At 36.5% G+C, this 25,224-nt stretch overlaps 1 protein-coding gene across 1 annotated transcript; it reads left to right on the top strand.

Annotated features, from left to right (window-relative positions):
* The first annotated feature begins 124 nt into the window (after positions 1 to 124).
* GSPT1 (G1 to S phase transition 1) lies at positions 125 to 25,119 on the top strand. Its single transcript, XM_085237654.1, has 15 exons — positions 125 to 581; positions 11,376 to 11,423; positions 11,796 to 11,837; positions 12,556 to 12,783; positions 13,827 to 13,860; positions 15,352 to 15,429; positions 17,574 to 17,754; positions 18,100 to 18,254; positions 19,490 to 19,630; positions 20,377 to 20,470; positions 20,795 to 20,875; positions 22,395 to 22,568; positions 22,999 to 23,088; positions 23,315 to 23,483; positions 24,114 to 25,119. The coding sequence occupies exons 1-15, from the start codon at positions 287 to 289 to the stop codon at positions 24,164 to 24,166; spliced, it is 1,863 nt and encodes a 620-aa protein (XP_085093780.1). The 5' UTR covers positions 125 to 286; the 3' UTR covers positions 24,167 to 25,119.
* The last annotated feature ends 105 nt before the right edge of the window (positions 25,120 to 25,224 follow it).

The following is a 25,224-nucleotide window of genomic DNA, read 5'->3' as shown; positions in this document are numbered from 1 at the left end:
TGGTGCTGGCGCAATGCACGACGGGCATTGAAGTTCCCGCATCCCCCCTGGTCTGTACTGTGGGACGAGGCCCCGGGCAACTAAAAACTACTAAAATGGCGGGTGGGAGGGCGGAAAAAGGGGGTACGGCAACTCCGGGAGGCCACACTAAGCTGCGCGTTGGGGCAGCGGAGTGCACGCGGAATCGGCGGAGCGAGTGCTGAGTCGGTGCTGCCGCCGGCTTCCCTCTTACCCCGGACGCTGGGAGACGCTTCAGGGCCGCAGAGGCTTGTGGGGCAGCCACAAAATGGAGGCGAACGGGAGCGGCAGTGGGAGCAGCAGCGACTCGGCTCCTGACTGCTGGGATCAGGCGGACATCGAGACGGGCAGCGGCGCCAGCCCAGGTTCCGCCCCGCCGGCCGCGGAGGCCGAGGCCCAGCAGGAGCTGCTCGGGGCGGCGTTCAGCCGGCAACTGAACGTCAACGCTAAACCTTTCGTGCCCAACGTCCACGCTGCCGAGTTCGTGCCGTCCTTCCTCAGAGGGGCACCGGCGCCTGGCCTGCCGCCACCGTCGCCCCCGCCCGGCCTGCCGCCGCCCCACGGTGAGCAGGACGGGGTGGGCACCGTGATGGGGGCCGCGTCGGAAGGGCTCGGGCGACGGCTGCCGGGTCCGGTGCGGAGGAGGAAGGAAAGGGCTGCGCGGGGCCGAGGGGCGGCGCGGGGCCTCCGGGGTGTGAGGGAGCCGGGCCGCGCTGCGCTGGCCTGCGAGGTGGCCCGCAGCCCGGCGGGGGTCAGAAAGCAGCGCGAGGCCCGGAGTGCCCGGGGTGGGGAAGTCTCGCCCGCGAGAGAACCTCGCGCTGGAGAGGAGCTTCGCAAGGGGCGTCACGGGGCTCTGTCCGTCCGCAGGGGCGATAGCATTGCTGCGGAGGGGCTGGTGGTGGCCGCTCGCCCGTCCCCAAAGTCTGTGGGGCCTTAGGGAGGGTTTCGCAGGAGCCGGTGGTACAGTAGAGGGGACCTTGTGGGAGGCCGAGCCCTTGTGCGGGTGCTGCGCTCTGTACGCAGGGCCCCTTGCCTTGTCCTGCCTGCCTTCGCTTGTGAAGGGTCACCCGTGGGGAGAATGAGCCACACAGCGGTCATTTTCCTCAGCCTCTAGAGACAGTGATTGATGACTTTGGTGGTAATATGCATAGTGTTACTGGGAAAATGGCACTGCTTCTGCCACCAGTGTTTCAGGCATATTTTAAATGTCTTTCTGAAAGCACATCAAGTAGCTAACTTTATTCTAATGTGAAGCTGATAAACGGCTCAGAAAGAATGGAATTTTGTCTGTCTGGCCTCTGTCAGTGGACGGACTTGTAATTTGCCCAGCTTTTAATTTTGAAGGACTATGCAGACAGCATTAATACTAGGTTTACTTTACATATGGGATATTTAAGGAGAGCTTCTTTTCAATTTCCACCTCCAAACTGAAGGTTCTTCCAGACGCCAGACATGCTGGTCAGTTTTGTGGCAATGTATCAGTGTCACACTTACAGCTAAGGAGTTTGTGACCCGGTTGAGTATGGCAGTTTAACACTTTTCTGTGGTTTTGGTTTTTTTTTTTTTCCCGTAGAATCTTTCTGTATCCTTCCTGATACAGTTTGGAATAATCTCATATTTCAGATATTGTTGCAGTAGTTTTGTTTCACTAAAACTGCTACTTGTTAAATTGTGTTTATTATGATTTTGTGTTAATCATGGCTTGTCATCCATTGTGTGCTGATTTACTACATGAGTTAGTCTGGCACTCACTGGGATCTACACTCAGCTGATGTTGATAGCTGAGATCTGTAACTTTCACATATGATCCTTTAAAATTTACATTACATTAACCCCTTTTCTGTTTTAGAGAAAACATTGGTTGTGGGTTTTCTTACAGCTGTTAAACATTCCTGATCTGTATTGAGAAATGTAGCTCATGTTCTATGTGGGCAGACAACGTGTCAGTGCGTTAAAACATGCTTCGAAGAAGCGCCTTGGACGGACTGTTGGATCCTGTTGAGAATAAACGTGTGTGTTAAGTTTCGCTGGTGTGTAAGACTCACTGTAGAGGTAGAGTAGGAAGTTTGAGGCTGTTCTAAACATGTGATTCAGCTTTAAGTAATATTTAATTCTTGTGTGTTTTTTTTTTTTTTTAGCCAACTTTGCATCTAAATCTTTATAACTTTGTAATCAGTGCTTTGACTGAAAACTTTTTTTGGAGTTTTTAATGTTAGGAGAACTTTTTTTTTTTCCCCTTCAGAAACTCTGTAAAGCTTTTTTTCCTAAGACTTCCAGCATTTTAATAGGATTTGAACTACTCTTCCTCACCTGTTCATTGTAATTTATTTCTTCATGCTTTAATTTTCTCCCCTCTTTTGCTGCCTAAAGGGCTTATGGTAAGTTTCTGTCTTTCCAGATGCTAAGGGTGACTTTACTGAAAGCTTGTTGGTCATCTGGAGTGATCAGGATAGCTTTTCTTTTTATCTTAGTTGAAGAGTACATTTCCAATATAGATCAATGCTGTGATCTACCTGATTTGAATTCAACTTGCTTCTGTATCTTCTTTGAGGTTCATAATTTTAGTTTTCTATAATTAGACTTGAGTGTTCCTGAAGTTAAGTAGACAAAAATCTGCTGTTCTTCTCTACTCTCATTAATAAATAAGATAAATTGTTTTTTCTTAACTGGAGTACTCTATTTGCTATGTTTTTTTTTCTTTTTTTTTTTTTTCCCCAGATATGATGTACTCAGCTAAAGTAATTGACAGTCTTGTCCTGGCAGGTGTGTTGTATAAAGAGACAACAACTACTTTCCTGAGTAAGAGAACTAGGTGGAGCTGGCTCTGGAAAGAAACTGGGACAACATATTCAGCACTACTGTATAATCATAGGTCACTTTTCAGCAATCAAGTTTGCTTTTGCTTCTGTAGGCAATTACGTGTTCCATAATATACATTCTCTATTACTCTGTGGGGTAAAAAAATATTTATTACCTGTACTGAGGACTGCACAAATACTTCTTTGAATTAAGTAGGACCCATATCTGAACTCTTAAGAAGAATCTAGATAATTGTTTGTCAGCTTAAGTGGCCTGAACCTAAGTTTCAGTAACTCTTTTCTCCTTAGAACTTTCTCTTGCTGAGATTTTGAGTTGTGTTGAGATGTCATATTTCTTCTGTAATTCAAAGGGTGTTGTAGATCAAGATCAATGTGCAGTGTTAGCATTGGATATAGTGAAATTCCACAGAACTGATTTCACTTATCTGGCAGTTGTATGTCAATGTTCGCTTTTACAACAGTAACAGTTTAGTAGTTTATCTAAAAATCCTGTTATGTATGTTTAGAGCACTGAAATCATGTTCAAATAAACCACTCAGGGAATGAGATGCTGCTTTCCTAAAAGTTATGAAGCTTCTGATACCTATTGTATCCAAATTGTTTTTTTTTCTCTGCTTTCTTTTGGTAGCAAATCGTGTGCTAGTGCTTACTGCTAATGAAATTTTTGCTTGCAGATAGTTTAAGAATCAGATTAGAATTACTGTTTGATTATAATCAAAAAGAGTATATTGTTTAAATTTCTGAACTTAAGAAACGTATCTTTAAAAATATGTTCAAATGTTATATTTGTGAGGACCTGCTTTTATCAAATTGTGTCAGAACTCATTTGCTTAAAATCTTTCTGGGAGTTCCATGTGAAATGTGAAATAGAGGCTTCCAAATTTTGTTTGCAACAGATAGCACAGAGTGCCTTCCAGTGAATCACGTCAAGAACATCTAGAACAAATTACGCTTCTATGGGGAAGCTTCTTTTAGGAAAGGTTTTGCTAGACTAGCAAGCTCAACTAAATTAAGCCAAGGTAGTTAATGATAGTTAAAATGACAGTATGATTGTGTTAATGCCTCTACACGTTCCTGATCACAGATGCACCTCGCAGCTTTGCTGTTCTGTGACATATTCTTAGTATATTTTATTAATGTTTTAAATCAATACTATTGTATTTTTGTTGGTTTCTGTATTAAGTCACGAAGGAACAGTTGCAACACTTTTTTTTCTCTCTTGAATTATTAACACTTTAATTTTCTCATACCTGAAATCCAAACAAAGTTTATCCAAATGAAACATGAGCAAATGCAGCATCAACTTACGTTATTATGGTTATGTTTTTGTCATAGTACTTGAATGTATATGGGATTTCTGGTAAAATCTATTGCAGCTCCCTTGCTTGGGCTATACTTGGTTAGTTTTTACATGTCACTTTTCTGCTCTTCGCTGCTGATTTTGCTTGAACGAGAAGAGCGAACTAGAAGATTTCCCAGAGTCCCTTCCAACCTAAATTGTTCAGTGCAGTATGCAATACTTGTGCAAGGGAAGAGGTGTCAGTGATAAAACGATAGGAGGAGCACAAAGGTATATAATGTAACAGCTGGTGTAAGGAAGGATAACATGGTGCCTTTTGGTAGCACTAGTGCTACTGCTTCTTCTAACACGTTATATTGACCTCTGCAAGCAGATTTCTGAATGCATTTAGCAGTGACTAGTTTAGACAACTTGCACCTACTGTCTTGAGCAAAGATACCTGGTTAAAGATTCAATGCCTCTTAGAATGTTTCACACCCTATATATCCTCAGACATGTAAATATGGATTTGCAAAAGTTACTCTTGAAATAGTTACATTCAAGCAGCTGGGCATTCCCAGTCTGTGTATACCTAGTAGCATTTATCATTTTGGTTTTCCCTGCTCTCATTTTTATTTACTTTGTAGCTAGCTGGAACATTCATACTTTTTTTTTTTTTTTTTTTCTCCTTCTTAAAACCAGAAACAAAGGACCTATAGTATCTTCTGCTTCCAATCTGAAGCCTGTAATTTCCAGAGTAGGGTGGAATTACTTCCAAATTGGTGATGTCTTGCTTTGCCCCCCATTCTGTGTTCTAGGAGGAGGTTCCCCACTGAGAAGGTGGTCAAGTGCTGGAACGGGCAGCATTCCTGGTACGAAGCTGCCATAGTTCAAGGAATATTTGGACAGTGCTCTCAGACATAAGGGTTTGATTTTGAGAGGTCCTGTATGCAGCCAGGAGTTGGACTAAGAAAGTTTTTTTTTTTTTTTTTTTTTTCCCCTAAAACTAATAGTTCATTGAGCTAGCTTTAAATGGGTTATGAGTTTATGTGGCTTACTCATACCAGCTTATAAGTAGCCATATGATGATAATTTCCTCACATATAGGGAACTGGTGACACTAGTGTTCATAGGTCGTAACTGTAACCTTAACTGTTTATATGAATGAAATCTAGTGCTATCATGTGAATACTAAGACATGGTATAAGTTATATATCAAAAAAAAGGTCTTGAGTTATGTTATCATTTGACTGTTTAGAGCATTGGTGTCCTTTATCAGCTGCTTTTGATGGCTGACCTGCATAGCCTCTTTCAGCATGAGAAAGGCTGTATGTCTTGGCACTACCTTGCAAGATTACCAGCTATCGTATACGTATGTGGTGCAGTTAGGGTGCCTCTCTGGTGTTGGTTGTCAACATCTGAGTTGTCTGCAGGCAGGTAGCCAGCACTGCGTTGTTCCTGTTGGAATAACTCACCAGGCTTGTGGCCTTTGCATGACTCCAGTGAAAGGCAAACTGCTAGGAGCCAGGCTGTGGATTAGATGAACTGTCCTGGAATCTGTGCGCGGTCTGCTGGCCATGTCTCTGGCACCCCGAGCTAGCTTACTGATTTAACATATTGAAGAGCATCGTGTTATCTTAAAACTTAGCTATTTTATCAAAGCGCATACAGAAATAATTTGGAATAATTTTTGCAGTCTAGTAGAAGTTCAGTTTTACTAAGTCTTGTGTTTTTCTCCAGTTTTATGATGCAACACATACAAGCAACATGTAGTTGCCTGAAGCTAAGTCGAAAAGGTGATTTTGTTGTGAAGGAATAAAACTGACAGTGTTTGGTCAGTGATGCGTATGATGAAGAGGCTTGTATGAAAGCGAAGTTGATACAATTTCAATACAAAAGTTTGCTTAGGACAGGTGACTCAATACTGAAATGTGCGACTTGTGTGCATAAATCTTAAGACCTGAATTTAATTTGGTAAAAATCCATGGGATATGCAGGGGTTTTTTTCTGTTCCTACAGGTTTTGAGATATATCCATGAAAGAATATATCTCAAATATAGAGTGGAAACATTAAGTAGTTTAATTGAGAGCTTGATTTTTTTTTTCTTCTGATTGTCTCAGAAATCATTATGTCGTTTCAGCACAGATACTTGGCTGTAAAGAAACTCTTATTTTTCACTGTATTTCTTAAAATCACCATAAGCTTTCTTAGACTCAGTTGTGAAGAAGCATGTTGGTTTTGTATAAGATAAACTTAATGTGTGTGTCCTCACTGAGGAAGGAAAAAAAGTGGGTCTTTTACTAAGCTAGTGTGTAATAAAATCCTATGAATACAAAGCAAGTGGTATTTTTAAATGAATATTACTAAGTCATATTAAAACTATTAAAACTGCTCTTATATTGGTTCATTTTAAAAGCTAGACAAAACTGTCTCTTCCTCAAGCTGGGTCTTAGCATATGAAGCAAGTCGGAGAAGAGAAGAAAGTAATTTCGGATGTAAATGAACTTAGAAAATGACTGCCTGAATTACTTACAGTGAACTTCTGAAAATCTTTTCTTTCTGTGTATTTTAAAATATTGAATATGAACTATTTCATTTAGCTTTAGAACTTGTTCTTAGAATATCTTTTGGGTTGTTTATTTTTTTTTTATTTTTTTTTTTTTAGAACTAAGAATCTCTTTCATTCTGATTCTTCTGCTCTGTAGGTTTGATTTGGACCTTTAAGTTTTACTGTGGTGTAATAGCCTTTCCTTTTTTTTTTTTTTTTTTTTTAAAGGGGAACAAACATCTGTAATGTAATTCATGAAAGTTTTTGTAATGATACGACTGTTTTGTAAATACCTGTTGAACTCAGGTATTCAAATCACAAACAAAAGGTGATGGGATTCATAAGGTGGGTGCGTTTCTTATCTCTAGCCTTCCAGGAATTCCTGGGAAGGAACTTGTTGTTCCAATACAGGCAACAACAAAACTGCTGTATAGTCTCAGACTTGTAGATAAGGCTTCTTTCAAACTGAATTTGTCTCTATGTGTTTTATTTCTGCATTTGCTTTGTTTTTCCACTCTCTTTGTTCTGTTGTACAAACCATCTAATTGACCCTGTATTGAAAGTACCAGCCTGGATTCTTAACTCTCTCTGCAACAGAGAAGTCTGAGAGCCGAGTTCTGCTATGCATGGAAGCAAGTTATAGCTTCTCTTTGAGCCATGATAGCAGATTCTATGAAGGTGTTTGCACTGTGGCTCAGGTAACTGCTTCTGAGGATTTACCAGTTACCGCGGAACAATATCTGCTTATGTGGAGATAGCTATTTGCTTATTCTGTACTTCTGGTGAATGTTCCAGTTCAGATAAAGATGGAGCTGTCATTGCTGGTTAGCATGTAAATTTGCCTATAAGACTGTATTTGAACTGTAGTTATAGAATCATCTATGTTGGAAAGGATCTTCAAAGTAAGTCCCGTTGTCAACTGGACCTACCACGTCCCATCGCTAAATCATGCCCTTTAGCGCCGCATACCCTTCCAGGCCAATTAATTAATTTTTTGCTCTGGCAAAGAGGAAGCAGAAATTCTCAGAGTTGTTCACTTTCTGGTTTAGATAGAGCTTTAAAAAATATTTTTGAAGATTGAATGACAATTTTATTGGATCTGCTTGTGCAGCTTTGACTACTGTACAACAAAAATGCTTGCGAGTACGCCACCTGATGTAGTATTTAACAAATGCATCAGCTGTAGTAGGATACAATATGAATTAAGTAGGCAAAGTGAATTCTTACAGGATTTTTTGGAGGTCATCAGCTGTATTTAAAGACACAAATCATCCTGTTTTTAAGGTAGCGCAACTTTTAACTCATTTTTGGGATCATGCATTCAGTGAATATTGTTAAAACTTTTTCCTTTTTTTTTTTTTTTTTAAACCTTATTCTGACTAGACTGAATTACATGAAGTCTAATGGTCTACCTATAGATAAATGCAACTTTGGACTACCAGTAGATAATTACAATGCTTTTACTTTCAGCATTGATTTAATCAGAGCCATAGTAGTTTGTCTTTTCAAGAGGCCTAAAGATAAACTGCTCACCTCCTGTAAGGTGGTGAACAAGAAATGCAACTGTTGTTCCTGACTTAAAGTTTGAGGAGGGTTGGAGTATAAAGGGTGCTGCATAAAACTTCAGTTGTTAGCCATACGTAAATCCAAGAATTTGAAGCATTACTTAACTTTTCAATTTCATATCATTTAAGACATGTAATGACTTTGAAGCCACATTTCACACAAACTGCATTTTGAATCTAACTAATGTGATGAGAATCCTACCAGAGTTATGCTCACAGATGAGAATCTAGAATTGTTAAGCTCGATGACAAAGTGTTAGATTTTCTTTGTGTTCCATTTGCTGTATAGAATATTTTTATAACAATAGTAAACTGTATTAACCTTAGAAGTTGTTACTTCACTGACTTCCAGAAAATGCAAAAATTTAGAACTTTGCATATCTACTTGAGTGTATTGGAAAGGTTGGGGTAAGTTCAAAGGGCTGCTTGGAACTTTCCTCAGTTTCCCTCATCTTTAAAGATATTGTATTACAATGTCTTTTATGCCCAGGGGAAATGAGCAAGGTTACTTCAGTCTTCTGAATTTGTTTGAAAACATTTTGCTGCCAGGACTGTGTGGGGTTTGGTTGTCTGCTCATGCAGTAAACCAGTGTTGACTCCTAGGTAGTAGGCCTATTTCAACTAGATCCAAATTATTCTCTGTCCCCTCCCTCCCTCATGATCCAAATGTCGCTTAGACTGTTTAAGAACTTAAAGATCAAGTGTTTTTCCTTGAATTACTGAGAGAGCTATTCTATCTGCTCTGGAGTGGCAACAGCAGTGCTCACTTACCAGCTGATAAATTGCTTTAGAGAGCAGATGCATCCAAAAGCTGCTGGGTCAGGGGGTAGTTCAGTTTTTGATCAGCCCAGCTTCTTTGCCTCAGTAGTTACAAGTGCAATACTGCTGATGCAAAGATGAAGAGTGCAATGTGGCAACCCAGCTGTTTAAGAAGTAGAACTGCACCCCTTCCTTGGGGGCTGATTTGTCTTAAAGTATACTTCGGGGCGTTTGGTCATTTCCACACAGAGCAAATGACAAATCTGAAACTTTGAACTCAGATTTTTCTTTTCTAACCTTGTTTGCGATGTACCAATGCCTAGAATAACCTGCCTTAACCTGAAATTCCTTAGCAGAAGAAAGAAATTACTGAAGGGTGTTTCTTTTCATCACTTAATGCCTGTTCTTTTTGAAATTGATTAGTCCTATTTTACTTAATTCCTTCACAATGAATTCTTTGAGAGCAGTTTGTATTCCTTTCCTGCTTTGAAGGAGCAGTAGGTATCTTATGTAAGTCTGAGACCTCTTGTAAAACATCTACTACTTTATGTATTAAAGTGACCGGAATTTAATCAGTGGCTGTGGCAATGAAGAATAGGTCTTGTCCCTGTGCTGTGTGGCGTTAGTGCTGTATGGCATCCATTCACAAAATATGTTCATTTTTCTAGTTTGCTTAGATTATGAAAATTAACAGATGGACATGCTTTCAGGAGTGCTACTCCTCAAGAGAATGAACTCTGTTCTCATCCTTTTTAAACTAATTGTAGATCTTCTCTTTGTGAACAAGTACACAAACACTGTCATGTTTTTCACTGTGGAGAAACTTTGGGAGTAAAATCAGAGGCTTGCTGAAATGACATTGTATTGAAAGTAGTTCTGCTTATGTAAAATTAGCCTTATGTTCATACTTAAGTTCTGTGCCACCTGCTTACCATGCTCAAGTGGGACATTTTTGATTTTTCCTGGTTCTCAAATGGCAATAATAATTCTTGCAGAGAATCTCAAGATAGTCTACTCTTCTGCTTTTACTTACTGTGCCAAATCATTCTTTTAAAGCTTTGATCCTGTGGCACTGGGACTCTGGCATGTAGATCATAAACGATATAATACAGGAGTGTAGGGAACCTTGTTCTGAACGGTTTCTTCTATGTTGCTGTGCCCTTTCTGTGCTGCTGCTCACTGGGTGTTATGCTCTGACCCACATTCACCCTGCCTGCAAGCTTTGTTATCTGGATCTCTTCCAGTTTTTCAGCATTGCTCCAGTTTATAGAAGTCTGCAGCAAATGCACAAACAGTGCTAAAGCAAAGAGGTTTAGAATCAGGTCCTTTTCTGCATGTTTTTGTTCTATTAAAGGGATTTTTTTTCACTAGGTCCCATTATGAATATAGAGCAAGTAATGCCGTAAGATCTCTGCTTTTATAGTGGAACTGAAGGGAAGTTGATGGGTACAGTTAAATAGAGGGTATGAATTTGGTATTTGGCATGTGGCTGAAGTAAAAAATGATTTTTTTCTTTCCTTCAAAGAATTTTGAATTTATACCAGAAGTAAATTAAACAGATTAAGATTTTAGAGATAATTATAGAATACCTACTGATGGCGTGGAATGATGTCCAAAAACATCAGGTGGTAGCACTATTAATGTGACCATATCACTCTTATATGTTTAATAGTTAGCTGTACCTCAGCATATGGTTTACTGGCATGACTGAGTGCAGGAGAAGGTTGAATGATCTACCCAGAAAACGTACCTCTGCCTTTGATACGTACAACTGGTGACAGGTCCCTCCAGGCAATGTGGCCATATCGGAGTATTTACGAAGACTGGCAAATTTAGTAGGCGTATGAATATATCATCTAATGACTCTACAGAAGACCTTAATAATTTATTCTGCCTAGCTTGTTTCAGTCTTATACTCGATGCTTAGGAGGAACGTTTAGGAGGCAGAACAGTATTATATGTATGCTTGTAAGGTGAAGCTGGCAGAATCTTTCGCTACACTGTGACACTGCTAACGCGTTTTGCTGGGTACAGTCAAGCTGGTTTTCATGTTTTTAAACATCAGTTAGATACTAACAGTTAAACCAGCAAGTGTTCCCAAAAAGATGGATGGGGTATAATACTGTGAATAGAGAAATTGCTTCCTTTAAAATAAAATTTTATTTTAGTGTGTCTTTGAGGGATAAGGAACTATTTTCTGAACTGGTATATTATTTTTACAACTTAGAAGGAGCACTCTTTGGAAGTGCCTGGAGACTATAGTTAGTGCTGCTGGGTGGTGGGGGGAAGTAGTCTTTCAATACACTTCTTGAAAGAACGGTCCTTTATATAGAAGTGTGGAAATTGGTTACACCAGTGTACTTTAGTAAACTTTTTTTCTACGCAGGTTCACCTGTAGAGACTTCTCCAGAGGAGCAGACAGCCTCTTATGAAGGTAATTTTTATGTTCTGACAGCACAGTGCAGCTCCATTAAATACAACTTAACGTGAGTATAACAAAGAATCTCACTTTTGAATGTATGTATGATCTTTTTCTAAAATTCATTCTTTGTCATCACTGCTGTTACCAGTGATTATTTACAGTGTTAGAGCAGGCTCTGCAAATTACATAAGGTCCAACTGGTTTTTTGAAGGCCATAAACGTTGCATGAAGCAGAACTTTTAAAACTGAATAAGATTGTGTTAAATAGCATAGGGAAGTGCCCAAGCGTCTGAACTACACATTTATTAGTTTACTCTATTATTCTATGTTCTTGATATTGTTGTGATAAACACATATACTTAATGAGTCCTTTTTTTCCCCTAGGTTCAAATGCTGCTGTTAACATGGAAATTTCAGAATCTGTTGGTAAGATGAAAGTTGTTTCATTTCACTATAATGGGTTTATAGAATAACCACAAATGTTTTGTTGTTGTTGTTTTTGCTGAATCATTGCAAACAAAATTGAAGAGTACTTTACTGAGCCTTTGTGCCTTGGTCCTTACTAATATTCATCAAGTCTTTATGCTTAGATTAGCAAAGAGATAACTGACCACAAGTATGCATTGACAGATGCAGTTGGATTACATTGGAAAAAGCAGCGTTTTATTCAGAAGTCATTTTGGATATGAAGTGCAACATATGAAATGGCAATTAATGAAAAATGTTAGTAATATGAATAATCAGAACATGAAAATAGTATATTTCTCCTTGTATTTCTATGGCTTTTGAGAAAACTTAAACCATTATCCCTCCCTTTTTCTTTCTAAACATATTTTTCTATGGATTCAAACCAGCATGAATATCTGTGTTGATTTTCAGGTAATTTTTTCCCTCCATAAAATTTTTGCTTTGTTAAAACAGAAATCTTTTAATTGCCTGTGTTTTCTGATGTTAGCGTATAAGATTGTGCAAAAGCTTCTAGTAATAACTATTTCAGAAATGAGCATCTGCCTCTTCAACATAAAAAGATGTTATCAGACTTGACAATCGATATCTTTTGATTGCATGTTGAGGATAGGGCCTCAGTAGTCATTCCTTTTAGTTTCTTGATCTGGTTGAGTATATCTGTTTGGTTAATTTTTAGTGGAAAATGGAGAGACAGAGATGTCCCCAGAAGAGTCATGGGAACATAAAAAAGAAACAAGTGAAGCAGAACAAGGAAGTGGTCCAGTAGTGGATGCAGGACCTTCGGAAGAAGGCACTCAGGAAATGATGGAAGAGGAGGAGGAAATACCAAAACCGAAATCTGTGGTAGCACCACCAGGTGCTCCTAAAAAAGAGCATGTAAATGTAGTATTCATTGGGCATGTCGGTAAGTTGTAAGGATGGGAAGTAATGTATTGTATTGTGTATTGTCTGGAAAGATTAGAAATTAATTCTGTTTTTTCTTGGGATGCAGCTATTCATCCTTCCTTGTGGTTAATAGGAGCATTCATCCTAATAATGATGTTTTGGAAAAAAGTAATTTAAAGCAGGTCTTTCAGGGGAAGAGTGACAGGGATGGACTTGTCTGTGTTCTCTTGGACACAGTGGCATCTGTGTCAGTGATTTCTCAAATACTTGCTCTTCTGAGTGCCGAAGTTACAAATCTGTGATAGTGACTCAAATGACAGAATCAGAAAACAATGCTTCTTTTCTGTTATAAATGTTCTCAGGAGGTTCTTACTATTAATAATTGTTAATTCAGAAATTATTTTTCAGAAGATAAAAAATTATATAACTATAAACAACAGATCAACTTAATGCAAGCCTAAAACCTGTAGCATAACATCCCAATTGAATAGTTTCAACAAGCTCCAGAAAAATCTTGTGATATTAAAAGTACAAAAGGACTTGAATCATGGGTTCTATATTTTTACATGTATAATCTCTTAGCGCTTTGAGTGTTGAATGTTGTAACTTAGTCCTCAGGTAAATTCAGAGCAGAGTTGCACAAAAGTGAGGCAGGGGTCAGAGGGGTACATCTCTATTTTAAATAAAGGGCGGCCTCTAGAAGTTAGTAAAAGAATGAAGGATAGCAAGGAAAGTGGTTTTGCAAGAGCTTCATACCCGTGTTTACCCCATGCTTTTGCTGGTTCCCTTTTGTTAAGTTTTCTTTAGTTACAAATGATGCTATGTTGATATGTATTAAAGCATTATTTTTTTTATTTAATGTAAATGAATTGACAGTTGACTCATGGATAAAAGGGAAACTGAGAGATGCTTCAAAAAATCAGTTGGATTAAATCTAGGAATTGTATCTTTGGAAGCAAATTAGATGACTTTGTTCATAATTGCTTTCTTTTTCCCCCTGGGACTTTATTTTAAATTGAGAATGACTTAACTTTTTTTTGTTTTGTTTTGTTTTTGTTTAAGATGCTGGCAAGTCAACTATTGGAGGACAAATAATGTAAGGAAACTCAAATGAAATTTTTAGATTTGCTATTCTGTTTTGTGAGTTATAATGCATTAAGTAAAATAAGTTATATTCTTTCTGAATTTAATCATCGGACTAATATTTTTATGATAAAGCATCACTCTGTTTATTGTCTTTGAAGGTTTTTTAATTTCAGCTGGTCTAACCTTAAGAGTTTCAATTTATGGAAACAACTGCAAAAGCATGCGTTATTAAATGGGGAAAAAGACCCTCAATGGATTTTTATTTTTTTTTTTAAGAATGTGACTATTCTTCATTATGCTTCTTAAATTACTTGTGATTGTTAACTTTGTCCTTTTCATGAGAATTAAAAGAAAAAGTGCTTATTCCCTGTGTTAACATTGGCAGGCTTAACTTGATTTAATTTGATTTTAATCACATTTAATTGGATTTAAAATGTAAAATTAAAATGGTAATTTTAAAGTCTATTTTAAAAATAGTGGCTAGAAAATGCAGTACTTTATGGGGTATAAGTAAATAAATGCAACTCGATCTTATGGTTTGTCAAAAACAAGAAATGGAATGTGGTGCATGAAGAAATAAATGCTGTCCTGCTGATGCTAAGTATTCCTAGAATTTTAAAATAATTTTCTCAGCATAAGAGAGAGGTCTTTGTCTTGGCATTTTCATCTTGTTTTGTTTTGACAAAATTGGAATGTTGGAGCTGTCATGTTACATTTAACCTTGTAGTTCATACGAGAGCAAATTAGCATTTTATTATCTGATTGTCTGTTCTCGATGTATGAGGAAATTTCTGTTCTTAACACTCCTACCAATGTGTTACGTTCCTGAACGGTTTGTTGGGTTTGTTTTGTTAGATTTTTTGGTAGGAATTTTTCTGTGGTCTTTCATTTTTATAGAACATCACTTTGTTGTAGGGGACTGGGAAGGAAAAGGGTGCCTGCCAAGATAGTCATTAATGTTCTGTTTACTGTTGCTGATTTTTTTCCGTTGTAAACTAAGCAGATTACCATTATTGGAAGATAAGTTGGAAATATGTGAATGAAAAAGCTGAGTGTTGTGATGTTTTAAAACTGTATGCTCCTCATTAACCTGTTTTGGTAACTGAAAGATCTCTGCTAAAATAATAGATGACTTGCTATGTGTAGAAAGAACGAGACAAAAAATATTTTCCTTTAAATTTTAGAGATGTTTCACTTCATTCTTTTTCTTAGTTACCCCTATCTCCAATATATAAATATCAGATGTAGTTTCTTTTCAAAACTTATTACTGCAGAACATTTTACAAGTAGGCTTACAAAAAATATTTATCTGTCATAAAGCAGTGATGGTGCACTTCCTACAAATAATTGTGTGGCCTCTTTTGGAGAAAAAAATCCACTGCTATTCACATGAGATTGATCCAATTCTTCAAAATAATCTGGAGGAATAGTATAACTATTTAACTACTTGGAACTACATTCCTGTTTATGTAAAATTACTTTTCTTTTCCTCCCTTCTTAGGTATTTGACAGGAATGGTTGATAAAAGAACACTTGAAAAATATGAAAGAGAAGCTAAAGAAAAAAACAGAGAAACCTGGTATGAAAATGATTGAAGATAATAGCGTGCTGTTTTCTTTGCATTGTGAAAATGAGTTTTTTCATCTCTGTTCCTATAGGACTTGCTTCTTACTGAAATGGGCTTGGATTGGGAGGGAAGGAACCACTTGTTTTCTTCCAGTACTACTTTATCCAGGGCTATGTTGAACAGTGCAATTCACATTGAAACAGGTTTTGCTGCTTTTTTCCCCTTTTTCTCTCTCTCTCTTTTTTTTTTTTTTTTAAATCTTAAAACCATGCCTGGTAAAAGGAATACAAATCAGATGCTTTTCTCAAACATCTCTTGTTTGTGTTTATTCAATTTGTGTCTTTCACCTGTAAACAGCAGAGAGGGATCTAAAAGATGGAGATCAAAGTTGTCAGTGTAGGAGATACAGGAAGAGATCAAGTGGATAGTTCTGGCATTAACATTTATTTGTATGAAAAATGAGAGAGCACATGAGGTCTAGTGTTCTTAAGTTTCTACCAGGCAAGACGATGCTCTCGTGTATAGATTTTGGGGTCTTGTTTATGGTGTGTTTTTCTTCATTTGTTTATTGTACACACACACGGAGCACATATGGCAGCCTGTGTTCTCTGTCAAACAGCTCCTGGAAAATTGATTTTACTTCGAAGCTTTTCATTTTTAGCTGTCATAGGGAAAATGGGGAGTTGGAACAGCAGCAGCCAAAAACATTCTTAGCAAGTGAGCAGCAATGGAACTTTCTAGGAGTGGGCATTGACCTGAATTAACTGTATTATATGTGAGAGGTAGAGGGGTAGAAAGGGTGACGTGTGTTACTTTTTTTTTTTATCAAGCAAGCATAATTTCCTCTGTGGGAAGTTGGCCATGATAATGAATATTTAGGAACATTCCTAAATATTGATGGGCAACTTAGACACAGATTTTCTTTTTTTTTTTTCTTTTTTTTTTTTTAGAGAGTAGCAATTGAACGCTATTTTTTTCCTTAAAGTACATCCTGATATACAACAGATAATATTGCTCATCTGTCATTATCAAAGATCTTGTTTTGTATGTTGAGAGTCTTGAAATTTGAGCAATTTTACTTTATGATTTAAAAAATAAATACACTTCAGTGTAGTTCAAATTTCAGAGACATATTTCCTTTCTTAAAAACAAAAGTGCAAAAGAAGCTTTGTTATCCAGCTACCCATGCATTGGTTTCCTGTTTGACTTCTGTAAGCTGAGAAAAACTTGGACCTGTAGTTTGACTGAAATCTTCCAGCCGTGGTTTACAACAGCATGATTACAGTGCATAAGATCGTGTACTGTTACAAGCTAAATGCTATCTAGCTCACTATCTAGACTACAGTAACAAAAAAACTATCTTCTACCTAGGGAAGAGCATGATTATACAATTATACAACTGTAATTCCCAATATCTAGTGCATCCTCTGACTCCACTGAGCTGAACATAATGTCTGTGAGTTACATAGTCCCTGATGTTCCATCTCTTGATTACTGCTCAGCTGAGTTAGCAACTGTCTCTTTAGAAATCATTCAGACAATAGAAAAGTTAAACTAAGCTGCAGTTAACACTTAAAAATATCTGTGTTTTTAAGGTGGTTCAATTATTACTACTTATTGAGTACTGGATTCTCTCTTTTCTGTTCATCGATTTTTTTATTATTATTTTTATTTTTTCATAAAGCCTGAAATAAAGATCTCTTTTTGACAGTTTATTCTTCAGTTCATTTGTCTAACCTTAACTCCAACATCTATTTCAGCCAACTTCTGCTAAATTTTGAAGCAAATAAATACTTGCAAGTCAGAACAGTTAATTATGTTCAAAAGGGGAATTGTTTTGTGTTCGATCCACACAAGTTTGTTTTTCAAACTTGAGGGAAGCTCAGTGCTGTAGTATTTGAGGTTAGATAATACCTGGAGAACTTAGGAATTGAAAACTGTTGTTCAGAATTGCACAGGTTTATGTGTAGGACAGCTAGCACTGGGCAGTAAAATTCAAATAACATTCCAAAAAAGTCACTATTGGTGTTGAAAATGCTTTAGTTTGGTAGTGTTTGTGTGATTAAGAATTGTTAAGGAAAAAAGAAATTTTATGATAACCGAATGTTCATACTTAAGCAATAATTAGTATAAAAACAATATTTGTTTTTTTGTAGGTACCTTTCATGGGCCCTAGACACAAACCAAGAAGAACGTGACAAAGGTAAAACAGTCGAAGTAGGTCGTGCCTACTTTGAAACTGAGAAGAAACACTTCACTATTCTAGATGCTCCTGGGCATAAGAGCTTTGTTCCAAATATGATTGGTGGAGCTTCTCAAGCTGATCTTGCAGTGCTGGTAAGGGCAAATTAGACTCTTCTGTTTTGGATGTATTGTGGAATTATGCTTTTGACTTATTTTATTTACTCATTTGGTTGGCTAAAGTAGCCAAAATTTAAAAATCTTAAGAATCTTTTGGAGTAACTGAAGAGCTTTTTAAAATAGTTCACAATTGCTGTGTGGTTTTTATATACATTAGAGCAGAAACTGATGCATAATATTAAGGTTATACCAGTATATTTTCCAAGCTTTTATCAATTTTGACTACCAAAGTTATTTTGGATTAAGGTAATATTATCCATTGTCTGTTGTTCTACTGAGAGAACTGTAGAGCTTATTATTAAAATATGTACTCTTAATTAGGTTATTTCTGCAAGAAAAGGAGAGTTTGAAACTGGATTTGAAAAAGGTGGACAGACGAGAGAACATGCAATGTTAGCAAAAACAGCAGGTGTAAAACATTTAATAGTTCTTATTAATAAAATGGATGATCCAACTGTAAACTGGAGTAATGAAAGGTGAGTTTAACATTAAAATAAAAATAAAAATTTCATCAGAAGATATCAAAATAAACTATTCTTTAACTTATTTTGTGTCCTATTTTTTTTTTTTTCTGGAAACCTTGAAACTTTATATTGAACCTGAGAGGAATTACTTTGCTTTCTGTAGCTTAATTTGCCAGTTCTTGATTGCTTGGCCATGTGTCTGTTAAGCTCCTAGCTTAAGTTTGGTGAGAACAGCATTTTCCTGTTCACCTTCTATTTATCTACCCTGTAGTCTGGAGTTTTTGTTTTATAAGCTAATCTGAATGAGCACATAATATATGAAGTGATATATGAAGTGATTCATGACTGCATTCTGAAAAGGAGGAAGGGAGTCTTGCGATGGCCACGTAAATATAACAAGAAAGTTACAGTAAGTTATTACTTACTGTAGTAATAAGGGTCATTTTCTGTCTTAATGCTCAAATATTATTACAGAGCTTTAATTTTCCTGAGTGTCAAAACTTAGGTCTTTCTAAGGCTTTTGTCTTGCTCCCTTAAGCTGGTTGCTAAAAAAGCAAAATTTAGTCCTTCCCTAGAGATGTTTTTGTAGTGACAGGTTACAGTTTTTCCTGCAATAAGAATAGCTGTCAGAGAACTTGTCATGCTGTCAAGAATCATGAAAGTTTTTGAGGAAAGCTATGAGGGATTATGCAACCTTACATCAGTGTGGTGTACTAACTGAATAAGGCAAGGCCAATTGTTCTCTGTTGGTTGTGCCCCAACCTTCCTAGAGTTTTTGACGTTACTGAATTCAGCAGAAACCAAAGGGAACAAGTCTAATAGAGAAAAACAGCATTGTCTTGTGAAATGATATAGAATATGGGAAGAAAGAAAGCCATCGATAGCATGAAAACCTGCAGAATGATCTCAGTAGCTGTCTACTTTGTCTGTCCTGGTATCTTGGCCTGTACCTCTTGCTTAAAAGCTTATCTAGCATATGTTGCTGTTTATCCATCCGTTAATTGGTCAATGGGAGAAAACTAGTTATGTTTTATGGAGCAGACGAATAAGGGAAATAGGCTCTATTCAGTTGTACTGAAAGATTGGGGAGAAAATGCAATTAGCCCACTGAGATTTATTAGTTTTGCTACTTACAAAATAACTGCTGAGAATTTAAATAAGGCTGATTTTGTTGTTGTTGTTAAGCACGCTATTATGTCATGTCTGAAAAATTCAAGTTTATCTTGATGTACTGCTCATTTCAATAGATACGAGGAATGTAAAGAGAAACTGGTCCCGTTTTTGAAGAAAGTTGGCTTTAATCCCAAGAAAGATATTCATTTCATGCCCTGCTCGGGACTCACTGGAGCAAACCTTAAAGAACAGTCCGAATTCTGTCCTTGGTATATGTATGTATCTTAAATTCAATGGCTTGCATATTAGTTACATTTCAATAGAAGTAAATGCTACAATGAAAGTTGGAAGTATAGCTTGGCATATTACAGCTGTGTTTAAGAATTATTGGCTGAAGTACTTGAGGAAATATGAGTATGGCAGGAAGAACACAGAGCCCATGTAATTAATTGAATATGAAAGCCATAGAAGGTTGGAGTTAGCAGATTCTGTAAAAGTATTAGTATTTATTAAATTTTGCCTTTGTGGAATTAAACGCCTTACCATTTCAATTTATCAGTGATGCTGCATTGATCACATTGCTAGGATGAGTAATTGTTTTGATGTGAAGTTTGCTTGAAACTGTATTATCATTAGTGACAAGCCACAAGTAGGAGTACTAGATATCATATTTTCCATTATTCTTCATAGCAGTTAAAACATTAACAAAAATCATGTTTGAAACTAGCTGATGGGTTTTGAATATTCAAAACATAGTAAGTGTATCTAGCAAGATTGTCAAGGGAATAATGTGTAAAATATACCTAAAATATGACATAACTATGTGCACATCCTAGGTATAAAGTGTTAGCTTGGGTAATGTGAACACTAATGGGATGTTATGATGGATACAGCTATCTATTAGAGGACACAGCGATAACAATAACATATGAAAATATTTCCCTTTGTGAAACTGCATTTATTCACTCTTTTTAAATAGATGGGTGCTTGTATAATTAAAACTAATGCCTTCTGCTTTTAGTGGATTACCATTTATTCCATATCTGGATAACTTGCCAAACTTCAACCGTTCAGCTGATGGACCAATCAGGCTGCCAATAGTGGACAAATATAAGGTACAAATTAAAATGATAGTATTGAAAAGATAAGTGGTTTATTTTCAGAAAGCAGTAAATTGACTATTGTTTTTCTAGAGGGTATTGTTTTGTCTTTGATATGTTTCAGTTTCCAACTGTGGAATAATGACAGGGGAAGTAAGTCACTGACATTAAAACTCTTAATCTGTAATGTTTCATGAGAACAGTTTCCAAAACATCAAGTATTGTTGTGCTTTATAACTTCATAGGGTTAAGTAATTATATTTTTCTAAGTATGATAAAGCAGATTCTTGAGGAAAGAAATGTTTTTAATTTTTAATGTAATAATTTATTTTCATGAAGGATATGGGCACTGTGGTCCTTGGAAAGCTGGAATCAGGCTCAATTTGCAAAGGACAGCAGCTTGTGATGATGCCAAACAAGGTATGGGAAGGTTTAGGTATTTAGAAAATATTTCTACTCTGAAAACAGCTTGATTCTTAAATATATTTACTACTTTAAATCAGAACAATTTCTATTCAGTTTAGAAGAACTAAGGACTCAAGTAACAACTGACGTTCCTAGGTGTATATACGCATACATGTATGCATGTCATGTAATTCCTTAGCATTCATAGCTCACATTATATCTCTTTTGTAAACTAAAACACTAGTGCTACAAACCAGCAGTTTATTTAAAGTGTTTTGTGTTGCATTTATTAGAGGGCCCACAAAAGACCTAAGGATGGCTCTAGTTAAGAGTAGGTTGTGCAGGTAGGCTGCTGTTACTTAATGTAAAATTGCTATTTGAAATCATTTTGTTGCCCTGAAGAGAATATAAAAATAAAGAATTTGAAAATATAGTTTGGGAGATAGAGAAGACAAGTATAGTGTACTCAACTAATGGTTGTTTGCTTCCCTTATCAAACCTTACTTCCCTTCCCTTTCCTTCCCTTCTTACAAAGAAAAAAGTGAAATTTTGCTCTTAACTGTTTGTCATCTTGATTTAACCCGGCACTTTTTCCAGTTCTTACACTGAGGTAGTTGGCTAGAAAATGTCTTGATGCTCAAATGTACACCACATCTATAGCTAATTGAAAGCTGGTATTTCTTAATCAAAGTATGTCAGCTTCCATAAGATTACTTAAGATCACTTAAGCTTTCTTAAGGTCACTTAACAGACAACAGCTTTTTATAAAACTGCTTGTTATTTTGGAGTTGAGTAGGAGAAAATAAGAAGTTCTAAATGCGTTTAACCAAACTATTACAGAATTTTTATTCAGGAAATATCCAGTGTTTTTAATGACATTCTTCTTTTATTAATTGCTTTTGCAGTTAATGAGTATTTAACCTAAGCTTCAGGAACTTTTTCTGAAAAAGCTCCTGTGTTTTATGTTGGCTAGTAACACAGAAAGATACAAAATCAGAAGAGACATTACAGTATATAGAAAGATCAAGGAAATAAATTTTGATTTCTTCTTAGAGCGTTCCTGCATCTGTTTTTGGAGAAGATGATAAAAATAGATCTTGTAGAATTCTGGTTATGAAGGATTTCATGGATCACATTCATATTCAAGCTATTTCATTTGGAATGTAATAACTCTGTACAACAATGTAGGTTGCATTCTCCTTAGTTGACAGTATGCATCTATTGTCCCTCTCATATCTTAGTAAATTTTTGAACTAATTTTACTTTGAGACATAGTAGATTTTAAAAAAAATCCGCTTTCTTTCTATTGAACACATATGATATAGAATTACATGAAATAAAATCTTTTTGAATAAATACACTCTTTGAATTCTAATAATTCATCACTCAAATGTTTTGTTTTCTGAAGCTTACAGAACTGAATACAATGGAATTAAATGATAACGAGTTTATTTATTGAAATCTTGTTATACTGAAATGATTTTGTACCAGACTAAAATATTCATAATAGAAAACTGCATTTTTTTGCCTAAAGCACAACGTGGAAGTTCTTGGAATCCTTTCTGATGATGTAGAAACTGATTCAGTAGCCCCTGGTGAAAACTTAAAGATCAGACTGAAAGGGATTGAAGAGGAAGAGATCCTGCCAGGATTTATTCTCTGTGATTCCAACAACCTGTGTCATTCTGGACGCACGTTTGATGCCCAGGTAGAAAAAAATAACATTTGATTGCCATGTAAGTGGGTAAAAAGCATCAAAATATTTTGCCTGTTCAACCAAACCTAATTTTTAGCAGTTTTAAGTTTCATTTGAGACTTATCATTTATTATCGTATCTCTAAAATAACTGACAATAATGTACAAGCCTATTATGACATCGTCAGTCTGAGTTTAAAAAATGTTGTTTGTTTTGAATGTAACTTCTCAGTTAAGTTTGATACACCTATAACCTAGAAAGCAAGATCTTGTCAAAACAATTCTTCAGTTAGAAACAACTTAGTCATCTCCAAGTCTTCATCTAACAAAGATGTTATGCTTGTGTGTTGAATTACATTTTAATAGTTTTATTTGGTTCTTCTCTGCTCTATTATGATTGGGGGAAAAAAAGGAGAAATGAACTTTTTTTTTTTTTCTTACAGATAGTGATAATTGAGCACAAATCCATTATCTGCCCAGGTTACAATGCTGTGCTGCACATCCACACTTGTATTGAAGAAGTTGAGATAACAGTAAGTTGTTATATGAATCTAGTCAATGTACTTGCTGGGGTGAAGAGTTCTCTAGAGCGACTAATAAAACAAAGTTCCAAAAATGGCTGTAGCTGTTAGCATAGATCTTCTGAAAAGTGTGGTCAGTGAAGATGGATTATTTTATGCAGTAAGTCTTAAAAGAAATAACCACTGCTTTAGCATTCACAGCTATTAATAATAATAAATATTATTTCCTCTTTTACAGGCCTTAATCTGCTTGGTGGACAAAAAAACAGGAGAAAAAAGTAAGACACGGCCTCGCTTTGTGAAACAAGATCAAGTATGCATTGCCCGTTTAAGGACAGCAGGAACTATCTGCCTTGAGACATTCAAAGATTTCCCTCAGATGGGTCGCTTTACCTTAAGAGATGAGGGTAAGAGTGCTGCAAAAATACCGTTATTTCAAATAGACTGTGCATGACAATGAAGCATTAGAATGCCAACATCTAGTTGAAATTATTGTGTCTGTGTAACAGCAGAAAGTAAATAAAAATTGTTGGTTGAAGTTCTTGCTAGAATTTAGTACGTTTCATGTTAGAGGAATAATTTTCAAAAAGGTGTGCTATTGAGATAAAGGGCTGAATTGGAGGAACTATGAGCACTGTTCTCCTAATGCATCCTGGAATGTCTACCCAGGATACAAATACCGTAGTGTCTATACTGAGAGTCCAAAAAGATACAACTGTTATCTTTAAAAGAAATAAACAGATCCGGCAGAAGGATTCAGCTTTGCATTCTACTTAACAGAATACAGAGCACACTTTCCACGATCTGTAATGTATACTCTAATATGAAAACAACAGGTTTTATTATTTCTATTTACTTTTATTGTACTTTTAAAATATACTGGTGCTTTCATCATACAACACAGAAATTTATTATCTATATTATTTCTAGTACACTGGACAGCCTGTGTTTCTGGGAAAAGCTTTTGTGTTCTTAAGAGACTGTGCATATTTTTTTCCACAATGTGTGTAACTGTATTGTTTGTTTCCTTGGCTTAGGTAAGACCATTGCAATCGGAAAAGTTCTGAAACTGGTTCCAGAGAAGGACTAAGCATTTTTCTCAATGACCCCCGCGTAATACTGTGAGGAAAATCGACTCTGCAAAAGCCTACTTCACACCGCCTTCTTATTTTCTGCCCATTGATAAACTTCTCCCCATATTTTGCAAAGACAAATTTCACAGCAAAGGTCCACATTATGTCAGCTTTCTCATATTGAGAGCTCTGCTATGCCACTGAATTTCCCCCCCAAAATTTTTTTTCTCTGAAATTCTGCTTCCTTGGAAAGATTCGGCAATAGCTTTGTAGTCATGTGGACATAATTGCCTATAATTATGAAATTCTAACGGATTTTTAATGTTTAATTTCCCCTGACATATAGAGACTTTCTTTTTTTTTCCAGGCAGATAATTCAGAGTGTGCGAGTGTGTGTGCACATGTTACAAAGATGACTACCATGTTAATAAAAACTATTCAATTTGAAATCTTTTTCAGTATTTGAATTGCTTTTGAATAATGTTTTTTATCCAGACAGTTGCATTAGCTTTTTAACTGTCCAGTAACCTAGATACTTGGTTACTTGGATTTTTCTAAACTTCTCAGCCTCCCCACACGCACAGTTTTAAATGAGGCAATTAGGCACTCGACCAAGTTTGTAATTAAATAATTTGTTTTGCCCCTTTCCTTTGCTCAGTGCATATTTAAAATTAAAAACATTTGTGCTAATGTGCACCTTGATTAGTTTTACATTATTAATATTTCCAGCAAACTTAGGTTGACTTAACATCACTATTAGACACACAGTCAATTTTGCAGACTAGAACTACATATTGTCTTTATAAAAATCCAGCATTTTAAAATTCTTATCTGCAGAGAATTGCAACAACCGGTAAATCAGTGAAATTGCAAAAATAAAAACTGGTGGCAGTAGTGCCTACTAATATTTGTAAGAGCTGCATTTTGTGGGAGAACACGGTCAATTAAAATGTGCCAGTTATGTAAGTTATTCAGTTTGTCCTGTCTTTAATTTACAGGGCTGGATATTCCTTTCTGTTTTAAAGTTCTGAGGGAGAAAAACTATTTACATCCCCAAGAGTTTGCACATACTGAA

Source organism: Meleagris gallopavo, chromosome 16, assembly GCF_905368555.1.
Source record: "Meleagris gallopavo chromosome 16, MGAL_WU_HG_1.1, whole genome shotgun sequence".
NCBI classification, from domain to species: domain Eukaryota; kingdom Metazoa; phylum Chordata; class Aves; order Galliformes; family Phasianidae; genus Meleagris; species Meleagris gallopavo.
Note: the sequence above shows the minus strand (reverse complement) of the source record. Positions and strands in the feature narration are given on the sequence as shown.

Coding starts and splice junctions, on each gene's coding strand:
- GSPT1 (XM_085237654.1), top strand. CDS start 287: ATGGAGGCGAACGGGAGCGGCAGTGGGAGCAGCAGCGACTCGGCTCCT. Junction 15,430..17,573: donor GAAAAAAACAGAGAAACCTG/GTATGAAAATGA, acceptor GTTTTTTTGTAG/GTACCTTTCATGGGCCCTAG. Junction 17,755..18,099: donor AAGCTGATCTTGCAGTGCTG/GTAAGGGCAAAT, acceptor ACTCTTAATTAG/GTTATTTCTGCAAGAAAAGG.